This window comes from Diospyros lotus, chromosome 11, assembly GCF_014633365.1.
Source record: "Diospyros lotus cultivar Yz01 chromosome 11, ASM1463336v1, whole genome shotgun sequence".
NCBI lineage: Eukaryota > Viridiplantae > Streptophyta > Magnoliopsida > Ericales > Ebenaceae > Diospyros > Diospyros lotus.
Window position 1 is genome coordinate 28647299 of NC_068348.1, and position 12831 is coordinate 28660129.

General features: G+C 34.9%; 1 protein-coding gene across 1 annotated transcript; it reads left to right on the forward strand.

The window, feature by feature from the left end:
• Nucleotides 1-1452: 1452 nt before the first annotated feature.
• LOC127813740 (uncharacterized) lies at nt 1453-11016 on the forward strand. The gene is made up of 4 exons (XM_052354871.1): nt 1453-1471; nt 3805-4072; nt 9954-10112; nt 10434-11016. The coding sequence occupies exons 2-4, from the start codon at nt 3812-3814 to the stop codon at nt 10788-10790; spliced, it is 777 nt and encodes a 258-aa protein (XP_052210831.1). The 5' UTR covers nt 1453-1471; nt 3805-3811; the 3' UTR covers nt 10791-11016.
• The last annotated feature ends 1815 nt before the right edge of the window (nt 11017-12831 follow it).

A 12831-nucleotide genomic window follows, 5' to 3' on the forward strand; every position in this document is an offset into this window, starting at 1 on the left:
TCAGATTTTGTGGGACCAGGTTGATATTTCTTTGCTCAAGCGACACGCAAAGGGTTGGCAAGACTATTATGGATAATTTCTGATGGACTGTTAGTGCCGGTGTTTCCGGTATCATTGTTTTTAAATCCCGTTCACAGTATTGGGCGGCATGTTAAGTTTCATGCAACACATGGTACAAGACATCTAAGGGGGTGGTTAACTTTTATTCAAAGTTGAACATGATAATAACAGCCGGGGTGAAACATTTTTAAAGATTCACACTTAAAACATGTTGGGTCCGCGCCTCTTGGGTTCAAATGAATCCATTATATTATCATGGAAGCTCTTTGCTTCTTACGTGTGCACGGGACATAACAAGACAAATTATCTCTGATTGCAACTAATGAGGCATCATAATCATCTCACCGTCGGAGTTGTTTAATGATGGCGAGGTATGGGCTCTGAGAATCGGAAATAATATCAAATGATTTCTCACTTAATTTACTTATGTGGTATAATTTTATTTTATTTAAAATAATAAAAACAAAGTAACAATTATACCGATCCCTTTCAAAATAAATTAGGAAGAAAGAAAGGGTTAGAGAGAGGCAAGTCTCCTAAATGTTGACATCATTCTGAGTGACGGCAGCAAGACAAATGCAGCCAAGATGGATCCAAAAAACACCACTTTTGACTGGAAGATGGTAAAACATTGTTTGGAATTAGTACTCGTGGTAGCATCAGCCAGATCCGTAATGAAGGAAGGTGTACAGCCAAGAGCCAAGTGCTTGCACTCCATATCCATCTCTTCTAGGGTCCTCTATGTGCTCAGTGACAAAGCTGCAATTTCAAGAGTAGCAACAATCGACGAATAAGAAAAAAGTTATGGGTAAATGACAGAAAAAAGATGCTCAACTCTTCTATGATTCTTATCAATTCATCTTCCAAGCTTTTTGGATTGTGTTGCAATGTTATGATCATGCCCCCAACTGTTCTTCGTATTGTTGATTCCTAATTTTTCAATTTTTGTCTGTTATCTCTGCTCCCACACCACCATAATCAAACTAAAACATTAATCATTAAGGCTATGAAAACTACACTTTGTCCAAATAATACTCATGCCTACCCCCAAGGCATAGGTCAAGTGGTGGACAAGTAATATCCTAGGGGTTAGTACCAGTAAATCACGAGTTCGATACTCATCTTAGGCAAGGGCCAAAGACCCGTCTTCAATTTACTTTTTTTGTCAAAATTGAGGGCATGAACGAAAGATCGTGCAAAGGCAATAATCCCAAAACCCACCCCTACATAAACCATTCTTCAACTTTAATAAGCCAGCCAATATATAAATTTTGTCTCTCTGTATTATGTCTAGAAGTGTTATGCAACACAATATTTTTTTTTTTACTTGAATATAAGACATGCTCTTGATAAAAAAAATTCCTTTAAGTATTAGGGGGATTATTTAGTAAACCAGAGAGAGAGAGAGAGAGTCCAACAGTTGGAGTATATTTTTAAAAAAATAATTAGATGAATACTAATGAAATTAAATATAAATAATAGATAAATGAGTGTATTTTTATCCGAGACTAGAGATGGTCATTTGAAAGAGATTGAATACAAAAGGTTTACATCCATTCTCTTTTTTATTCCATTAATTATTAATTGTCTTCTCAAAACAAATAAAATTTATTTTCATCTAATTTCATTCCACTCAATTCCATTATTTTTTATCATCCAAACACGCCATTAGGTTCCGAGGGGTCATGCCCTTTCTCTAAACTTTTAAAATACTTTTTAGTTGGACAAGTAGAAAAAAAAAAAACTCGAACCTTTTTGCATATTTATCTCCTTGTTTTAATTTTGGTAATTTTATTTCAATTAGTTCTATTGAGTGCAATTTTATCTAACATTTTAAATCGATTTGCGAGGCATGTGTCATTACTGATGTGACACGTCATGTCTCATAAAAAATAAAAATGAGTGAAACACGACAAGCCATGTGTCATAAAAAAATAAAAAATGAGTGAAACCTATTAATTTGAACTAAAATTCTATCCATTAACTCGAGTTAGTCATTTTATTTTTTATATTATTTTTTATTTTTTTATGTGTATATTTGAATCTCATTTTTAATGAGTAAAAAATAGAGATGTTAAGTGAGTTGAAATGACACATGGTCACTTTGTCTTGATCAATTGGAAATGACAATTATGTGAGATTTACAATATTAATTATATGAATAAAAAATAAAGATGTCAAATAAGTCAAGTGAATACAACCGCCTAATCTTGATCAATTTGAAACAATAATTATGTGAGATTTACAATATTAATTCCGATAACAACTAAGTTAGAGCACAACTAGTTTACAACTATTTTGTAGCCATTATGTAGCTAAAACAATTAAATTGACGAAGATATAGATCATATTAATTTTAATTTTAAAGTGAATGTTATTATAAGGTTTTAAAATATATTATAATTTAAAAATAATAAAATAAAACAAGCTTGTGGCCGAGGCTCATGAGTTGTTTATTTGATATATAATTATCTTAAGATTGAATATTACCCTTTTGAAACATTCATTCATATTTGATTTTCGTTAAACCTAGAATCTAAAGAGATAGATTAGAGAGAATAAACTTATCGATAATAGTAAAGGGAAGTTAGTGTCGATTGATAGTGAAAAAAGGCCAATCATGAAGGTAGCAATTGTGAGAGGGAAAAGAGATAAAAAAAAAACCAAGGAATATATAAGAAAAGAGAGAAGAAAAAAAATGATGGTTTTTTTTTATATATAAAGGTAATTTATTTATTTTTATAATATTTAACGAGATTAATTAATAACCAAGGAAACTTTGTAATATAGACTCAATTCTCATGGATACTTATTGTATTTTTTTAATATCAAGAGTTTTAAACTTACATTAGTTCATTGTTAAAAGAGATTATTAATCGATGACGTAATATTCTCAATTTAATGATATGATCTTAAAAAAAGTTAAATTACTTAATAAGATGGTTTGAAATAGTATATCATACACTTCCTAATCCTTTATTGTCTAAACATAGTCGATCAGAGTAGACATTTGGTGATGTTAACTATTGATAGATGCATGCAAATGATTCAAGATTGTTACTTTTTTAACAAATTATTTTAATGAAAGATAAATGAGACTAAAAATTTGAAACAAATTAAAAGTTTGATTCTTATTAAAAAAATAAAAACTTGGTACATAATTTAGCCTAATCCATTGGCATGTATCAGGAGTGGAGGAGGTAAAGAATAAAAATAAATAAATCTATGTGTTTGATTTATTTATGTTTCCGTACTTTAATCGTTTTTAAGGCATATGTCAAATAGTTAGGTCATGTTAAATTGGGATTCGTATCAGTAAGTTGTGGATTCGATTCCTTATCCTATGTAGTGAGATAAAGTTTTCATTTATGATTTACTTTATCTGCCAAAATTAAAGACACAAACGACATGAGATCGCGTAAGAATGATAATTCAACAAGATAAAATTTTCACTTACGATTTACTTTATCTGTCAAAATCAAAGACACAAGCGACAAGAGATCACGTAAGATCGATAATTCAATGTGTTTGAGATCTATCCATAACAAAGTCTAGGAAGGTATAAATTTAATCCTACCTTTACAAAATTGAAAACTCTATCAATTGTTCTTTTCAATAAGAGAACACAAGTAAAAGAAATTTCGAAATTAATTTGGAGAAAATATTACTCAGTATATGAAACCAAAAGGGCCACCGCTGCAATATCCGAGCGGCGACGAGAAAACCAGAGAGAGAGAGAGAGAGGCCAGCCATGGAGGGCACACAGAGGCAGAGCGCGGCGCAAGTGCGCTATACACTGCCCCCATCTCGCTACTCAAGCGAAGACATACTCTTCTGCATCGATTCGGACACCGAATCGCTGGTTGAGATGAAAGTGACGGGCCCCAATGGTCGCCCCATCACCCGATTGGACTCAATCAAGCAAGCCATCCGCCTCTTCATCAATGCCAAGCTCTCCATCAACCCTGACCACCGCTTCGCCTTTGCTTCTCTCTCCAAATCCGCTTCTTGGGTACTCTATATTTTTCTCCATTTCCTTTCCTTTCCAGCGTTTCTTGATGGTGTTGATTTGAAATTAATTTTTCTTCGGTAGTGTCCTTTGCGATGGCTTGGAAAGAATGGGTAGTCTCTGATTTGGAATTTTAGGTTGCTTTAGTCAGGTTGCCGATCTTTATATATCTATCTAGAGAGGACTTGAAGTTAACATGTGGTTGACTGTAAGGTTGTTTTCTGGTAGATGACTTTTGTATATAAACGAGTTAAATGAGTGTTGTTCTGGTTCATGGTCAAGTTAAATGGAAATTTTCAAAATGCAAGGGTGAATATGCGTCTCTATGTTTGAACAATGATCATGGCAATTGTAAATTCCCCAAATAATGTATGGAAGAAATAAGGCAGATTATTGCAAGATGTGATCATTCAACGTCAGAAAGGGGGAGGGGGGGGGGGGGTTCCTCAATGCACGAGGCTTCTTGCTTTGTAAGGGTTGGTGGAAGGTTACCTTTGTACACAACATTTCCCTTACTTTGCAAAGAGGCTATTTCCACTACTTCAACCTGTGATTTTCTTGTCACAAAGGAGTTACCTTACCTTTGCTAGAAAAGCTTTCCTCATGATCATTCAACAATGTTGTAGAATAATCTCAATTTTAAAGTTTTTATGTATGTTTTTCAAATATATACACTTGTATGCATGCATATATGTGTATTCTTCTAACTTAGATAAAGTCCAATAATCTTTAAAACACCAACACACTCCATTGTGTTAGACAATTAGGCCAATGTATTCGGCAATAGGACTAGATCTATTGGGCTGAGCCCATGTAAATAAGAAGCCTCGGTTAAATCACAGCTGGAGAAATGTTCCAGCATGTGCCGAGCAAGTTGTAAGACAAGTGGGAAAAATGCATAACCGTTTTTGATGCCAACTGAGCCATAGATCAGTATAAAAGAGCTGATCTATGCCTTTCCCCTTATGTTGAATGAAATCAGGAAATCAGTTTCCTTCTCAATTCTTCTCCCTCCTAAATTTCACTCTTCTTTCCCTCTAAAATTCTCTCAAACCCTCCCTCTTCCTTCCTTTTACCATTCTTGATTTTCACTTGTCAGATTAGGAACCTGACACATTGGGGTTGCCATATAGGTGTCACCAACTGACATGCTGACAATACACGTCAGACACGACCACGTGGTGTGTTCAACACTTAAATTTTTTTAAAAGAACATGCATGTGCCCTTTGCGGACACTTTGAAGACTAAAAAGTATGGGTTTTCTTTTTGACTATTTAATTTTCCAACTTTGTAATTGCATGATTATTTTGTTTTTCTACATTTTCTTTACATGATTGTTTAGTTTTCATAGCCTTCAAGCTTATATTATCTAGCTCATTATTGATTGGTTTGTGCGGGATGAAGATGACTGGACTGAGTTGATTGGTAAATTGTATTAGAGTTCATTTGGAATTTTGGCTTATGAATTTTAAATGCACATTTATGAGTTTGGAATATAGTTTTGATATTTTATTATGCCATTCAAAATATAAAATTTTATTGATTAATGCATCTCAACCTGTTGCCCTAATTTTGTGAAAAAGTTTTGTGTCTTTATGTCCATGTCCATGCTTCATAGCCAATAATAGATTTATTACAGGTTTGTTTATCTCCAACTTAAAATTTCATGCTGTGTAACAATAGTGTAGGTAAGATCTTACTAACTTAAATCTTCTTTATTTTTTGAACAATCAATTCCTTGAATTGTCATTTTCTTTCATGAAGTTTTGAGAATTCTGCTCACCTTTTGAGATAACAACAGAATGTGATTTCTGAGAATTTAGTGCTTCATGAAGGTAAACCAGCATATATTTGTGTATTGATGCATATACATACGTTGTATGTGACCCTTTAGGGAATTTGTCTTTGATTTTACAACCTATAACTAGACAACAATAAATTCATCAATCATTTTCCATATCAAGGTTCACTTCCCATCAACGAATTTTAGTTGATAATTGATCTCATGCGCTGACCTTCATAGTATTATTTGATGCAAATCCACAATGTTAATGGCTATGAGTCAGACTGTAGTAATCAATGCTTTCAAACACATTGGGCTACACAATTGCATTTTCCATTGGTGGTTTTGTCTTTTCAACTTTGCTTATATGGTTTTCATTTAATTCCAAATGTTTAAGATGCTAACTTGAAATATTACCAGATTGAAATGGTAGTTCAAATGGTCTTATTTTGGCCTGGAGTTCTTGGCCAGTTATTTTGATTGTGAAAGAATTTTTTACTGATGCTTACCTTGATGTTCTTCCTTCAACTTCAAAGTGGCATGAGACTGTATTTTTCCAAGGGGGTATTCTTACTCTGGGTTATTATTATCCTATCTAGCCTCCCTTTGCATGTCATGCGTATTTTCACCATATTGATGTATCTGGCAAATATGCTATGAAAATTGCAAGCATACATTCTATGGTGTGCTCTTAGTGATGAATTCGAGTACCATTAGTTAGCTAGGATGGGATCTATAAGTGTATTTCTAATGTTACTGTGGGAATTAGGTGGCCCAGGGTTTTCTTTTCTTCTTTTTTTATTTTTATTTTTAATATAACAAGGCCCAAAGTTTTCAATAGGGCTGTGTTGGATAAGTGGCTTCAATCGCCAATCCTAGGTTTCCCCCCTTGTTCTTTCCCTTTCCAAAGCATTCCTTCTGTAATATCAGGACAAGTCCAGAAGGCAAAAATCAAGCTCTCTATATATAGAAAATGAAAATTAAAAATTAACAAGGGGCACCATAGTCATATAAATATGGTTGGGTCATCTTTAATTATGAGTTGGAGGCCAACCTATGCACAGCTTCCTATAATATCACATGTAATGGGATCTCAAACTGAGAAAGCTCTACCATGTTTAGGGGCTAGTGTTAAGTTACTCCCATGTTTTGACTATGAAATGGAGGTTCGCTCATGAGAGGAAGAGTCTTTTGGAGAAGGGTAAATATGCCTTAGGGGTGGTTGGGCCAAGGAGATTCTATATCTCCATGTAGGGGCCTGTTGTTGAGAGTTAAGATGCGTGTTTGGATTGAGTTATTTAATATCTTTTTGTTTAAGGCAGGTTCTGAGTCTGGGGCCATATTTGTTGGATAGTTGGTGCGGACACATGATGTTACGTATGGTTCTCTTGGACCCTTTTCAACTTGGGAGGTGATATCAAGGGATGTTTCTCTATTTCTGCCAGTAGATTTGTGAGGTCAATCTAGTTTAGATGTAATTTGTAGGATTGAGAAAATTGAATCCATGAAAGTGTTTTAGGCATGCTTGATGTTCATTGTTCAATAAGACAGGGAGAGGACACTTGAGGCAGACATTCATTGAGAATTAGAACATTTTTGTTCATTTCTCTGTGGCCAAGGGACTACCCCTAGGAATTTCTTTGGAGATAGCAGCTTCAAGATGGCCTTTTCTGTTTGGATTGCCTTGTTTCCATTCTTATGGTTGAGAATACAAGGAAGCAAGGTTTCATGTGCAAATTGTTGGAGAATCAGTAGATGGTCTTGTTTTTCACCATCCAGTAGCTACAGAATTTGGAGCCTCATCAATTCAGTTTTTGGTGAGCTGTTGTTCATGTCAGTCTTGATGTTGGATTTTCTCTGTCTCAGGTATTCTCCTGTCCTGTTTGATGAGGTATTGTAGATACCTGTGTGTTGCCTCACTTTATTGCTTTACAAGGTGCATATGGCACTATAGAAACATGAGGTTTTTGATCGGTTGGAGAGAGTGATTATTGTCTGAAAGGAATCATTCTTGTTTCCTTATTTTTGTGGTTGAGAGGGTATACTCCTTACAATGGAGAGGAGGTCTATGTAGCTTAGCATTTTATAATTCTAGTTATATACTTGCATTAGGATTTTCTTTTGGGAATTTTAGAAGATCAGAATTTTAAGTTTTTGTTCATATTTTAATTTGAATTCTGAGTTTAGTTAGGATTATGATGTTATGTTTTTGTTTCCTTCTTTAATTTAGATTCTCTGTTTGGTAGGAATTTATGAGTTTTTAAATACCTGAAAAATATGGGGAATATTCAAATTTTGATCATTGATTGTGGAATACAAGAATTGGATTATTCTCTCTGCGATTATCCGATATTCTCTCTCTCTCTCTCTTTATATATATATATGAGAAATGAAATTTTCATAATAATGCTGTACTTGTGCCTATTGAAGATAAGATATGCGAGAAGTGTTTTAAGATGGTTTGTACATGTGAAATGGAAACCAATAAATGCATTTGTGAGTTGAGTGTATAAAATGGAGGAAGTTTGTTGCGAATGAGATAAAGGAAGACAAAAGGAAAAAGAAACTTAGTGAAAAATTTTTAGGCATGAGATGAGATATAATAGCCATATAAATGATATGGTTATTAATAGAGATGACTGGCGAGCTAAAATGCATGTAACCAATCCCACTTGGTGGGATTAAAGCTTGGTGTTATCATTGTTGTGCTAGTGTCTTCGCTGCTTTTTCTAGATTTGCTGTTGGTTCTGTGATGTGTTTGAACTTTGAATTGTTTTTTATTAGCCACTCATTATCATCATGAGTTTAATTTTTTTGTTGCACAACTTTCATCTTTTCCACCTAACATCCAGCACCTATGATCAACACCACCTTTCTCCTCCCTCTCAATACCCACCACGACCCTCGCCCCTCTTTGAGACCCCTTAGAAATCACCTTTTCTTGACCAGTCATCCAATGACCCGTAACCCATCACTGCCCTCTCCCTCCTTTTCTCGTACCTCCACCTTCAGCCCCATCCAATGATCCCTCAATCACTTTCTGCTCACATTTGCATCATGAACTACATATATATAGATATGTAGACAGATAGAATACTTGTATGTATCAACTAAGATAGAGATGCCAGCTCCCGGATCCACCATGTAATTTCTCTCTCAATAAATCCTACCCACACATCGATTACTATCTAAACAAAATTCCTCTCTTTTCATCTGTCAACTATTGCTTATATACTCTCTTGAATTGGAGAACTTCTGCATAAGGGTTCTAGCCTATTTTCTTTAGAAAAGGTCGTTGTGAGTGGGCCATCATTGATGCAGTAGCATTTTTTTTCTTTTATTTTTTATTTTTTTTGGGGGGCGGTGGGGGGTGGGGAGTAACTATGATGGGGACTGGGGGGGGGGGGGGGGAGGGGAGGTGAAAGGTGTGATGGGTTGTGGAACTGACCATGGTGGTGCAAAAGCCGATGTAATCCTACCATTATTTCTGAGATCACATTTCATGGATGGTAGAGGGAAATCTACTCATTTGTTACATCCTTGTGTGGACAGTGCAGAATCTCATTGCACAGTTGAAATGAATCCACTTTATTGCTTCTCTTTTCTTTAGCTTTTGAAAAATTGAAGACATAATGGATTGAACTTACTATTTTGGAAGAATATCATGTACTTCCAGCTTTGGTTGTTTGGGTTTTTGCTGAAAAGGAAAAGTTTTTTGGCTCAGGGGTAATATGCGTTCTGCATATGAACCTTTATCTTTCTCTTAATAATTTTATTTTCCAAGGATCTGCATGCTTTAGAAGCAGTTGTCCATTTTATGAGGTGCTCTATTGGATCTAATCCTTACCTTGGTGCATAATCTTGTATGACATTGTGGCATTTTGGTTTTTGCCAGCCTCATCACATCCCCCCCCCCCCCCAAAAAAAAAAAAAAAAAAAAAATGTAACCTGTGGCTGAACCTTTTGTCTTCTCTCTTAATGGCTGAGATATATCTGTTATTATTGAATTATTCTGGTCTTTCTAATCAATTAAGTGCTGGATCTTTACCTCTCACATGAAATTGTGTGATTTTTATATTTTCCCTTTTGATGTTTTGAAGCTCCGAAAAGAATTTACAAGTGAAGTGGAGTCAGCAATGGCTGCATTTCGAGGGTTGACAGTTGAATCATCTTCTGGTCATGCAGATCTCACCCAGCTATTTAGAATGGCAGATCATGAAGCAAAGAAATCTCGTGCCCAGAATCGGATTCTAAGAGTGGTGAGTACTGTTTGAGTACACTTATTTTTGCATCTCTTTATTTGTCTATTAGTTCCTTTATTGTGCCTTTAACAAATTTTTCAAGCCTGCTGTACAAGGTTTTGGTACCCAAAAAAGTAGGATCATCTTCTGTTTATTTTTCTCATGCGTAGAAAAATTTTCATGTGATTCGCTTTGGAACTGATGGCTTCTCTTAGTTGGAATGACTTTGCTAAGTAATTGCATCTCATGATGCACAAAATGATGTTGATAACTTAGGTCTTATTGCTTCGGTTCTTATTCTTCTACCATCTTATAAATTGTAAATTTCCATCATTTCAGATCCTAATCTACTGCAGATCATCTGTGCAACCCCGACACCAATGGCCAGTGAATCAGAAACTCTTCACTTTTGATGTGATTTACCTTCACGACAAGCCTGGGCCGGACAATTGTCCCCAGAAGGTCTATGATGCACTCGTGGATGCTCTTGAACATGTCACCGAGTACGAGGGTTACATCTTTGAGACCGGACAGGGGCTGTCGCGTGTTCTTTTCCGTCACATGTGTGTGCTTCTGTCACACCCTCAGCAAAGATGCCTGCAGGATAACATCGATATTCCCAAATCCCTCACAAAAAAGTCGCCCACAGCTGACGCAGCGCCGGCTGAAGAGCCTGTTCCAGTAACCAGCCAGTGAACGTTAACAATGAAAATGTGTTGTTACTTTGGATCCTTGTATAACCTTTCCTCCAGGTCCTGAGCAATATGAAGCTATAAGTATTGTCATGTAATCCTTTCGCCCCCCTTTCTATATGAATTTGTATATACCTTTTTTGGGTGCTTTTTCTGGATATCTTTGAATTTGAATCTGATTTTGTGACCCACCCCCCCAAAAAGAATACTGCAAGATTTGACTGTGGAAATGGTTTTTGGGTTTCCAGCCTATATATACAAGCATATCTTCTGTTTTGGGTGCCATAGGTGGAAAGGCACTGTATCACCTCTGAACTGGGTCCACACATTGGAGACAAAAGAACAGGCTGATTAATGAAGGGGTGCACCACATGTAGAATTCATTGAGCAATTTTAAGAATTCCCATCATGCGTTGTGGCAGAATAAGATTCATTTGCGCTAAGAATGCTGCGAAGTTATAAACTGCTTTGCAATCTCTGGGTCATACCTGAGTTATGTTCAATCATTTACAGATAAAGAAATATCTGCAACTGGTGATTGATCTGATCAGTCCATTCGCAAAATAATTGCAAGTTCTAATCTGTCAACTCATTCAAATTCAAGTTATCCAATCCCAAAAATTTGATTGAATTTTCAAATTTGTCAACACATTCTGATGACCTTAGCCTCTGAACCCTACAATGCTCTTAGCTTTCTCTTGTATTCTATTGGATTATAAAAATAAGCAGGATAAGCTCTTCAAAGGCCCGAAAAGCAAAGGGATAATAAGGTCAGTGAATTCAAAGAACTTCTGAAAATGAATATACCAATTATAATTGGTTAGCAAGGATGCTATGAGCTTTTCAGTTTGCCAAAAATCATCCCCTAAAACATTGACATGCACAGTGCATGGAGTTCTCTTTCTTTGAGATTCGAAAAAGGTCATTTGTATATGTGATCTTATCGTTACTTTACAATAATGTGATTTTCCTAACACAAACTTACGACTTATTATGATTTTCCATCAAAATAATAAGTACTTCAAATGAACAAATAGTTATCTTGTTATTACATATTGCTTTTCATAGCTTGTATAAGACTATAAGAGCTGAGATCATCTGATCAAGGGCTTGAAACTTCTTGTGGGATCCTGAAATTGAGAAGTTGAAAACAGGTAGCTTCCTTTCATTTTAAACTCTAGTCAAACTTGTGGAGGCATTAGAATACTGCATTATTGGGAGAAGATTTGAAACTTTTTTCAACACCATTGCCCTTTCATGTGGAGCTAAAGTTTTCCCATTTGTTTAAGCCAAATTGTCATTTTCCCACTAATCAAAGGTTCATTGCTTCTTGTATTATTCGTCAAGTTTTGGTTTAAAAAACTGTTGATACTTTCATCTCTACTAAATATTAATATGATCTAAGCATATTATATTTTGATCAATAAAAACATATATTTAATACATGAGACTCTCTAATTTATAAAAATTAAAAGAAAATCATTTTTTGTAATTAATCTTACCTTTGTTTTTGGAAAGAAGCTCTTGAAATTATTCATAATTTGGAATTCTGAAAAAATAAAACCTTCTCAAACGTTAATCTCTTGCAATAAAGAAAGAAGATGGTGGTGGCAAGTAACCACCCAAAATTATTTCTTATAATACTCAAATTTTGAAAGGGTCTTGTCTTTCCAAACTTCTTGTCACCAATTAGTAGGACCTTGGATTTTTTTTTCCCTTTTTAATTTTCTACTGACACTTCATAAGAAGAGATTCACATATAAAAGAGTGGACCCCCTAACCAAGATTAACATATCAATAAAGTCAACTAATATTTTCATACATCACCCAATTAATAAGAGAAAAGTCTACTGTGTGTGGATTCACTCGCTCACATATATATATTTATAGGTCTTTTTCTCATTCCAACTATAAATAATTATATTTATAATTCTATCTTTTCTTACATGACCCACATCTATATGAGATTCTTATTTTAGTTATATTCACATTTTATACATGTCAATGCTTAACCGCCTAACGTTATAAGACAAATCAATTACTTA

What these genes read in the sequence shown, in the direction of transcription:
- LOC127813740 (XM_052354871.1), top strand. Translation starts at nt 3,812, where the DNA reads ATGGAGGGCACACAGAGGCAGAGCGCGGCGCAAGTGCGCTATACACTG. An exon ending in TCTCCAAATCCGCTTCTTGG is followed by an intron (nt 4,073 to 9,953) that starts GTACTCTATATT and finishes GATGTTTTGAAG; the next exon opens with CTCCGAAAAGAATTTACAAG. An exon ending in AGAATCGGATTCTAAGAGTG is followed by an intron (nt 10,113 to 10,433) that starts GTGAGTACTGTT and finishes CCATCATTTCAG; the next exon opens with ATCCTAATCTACTGCAGATC.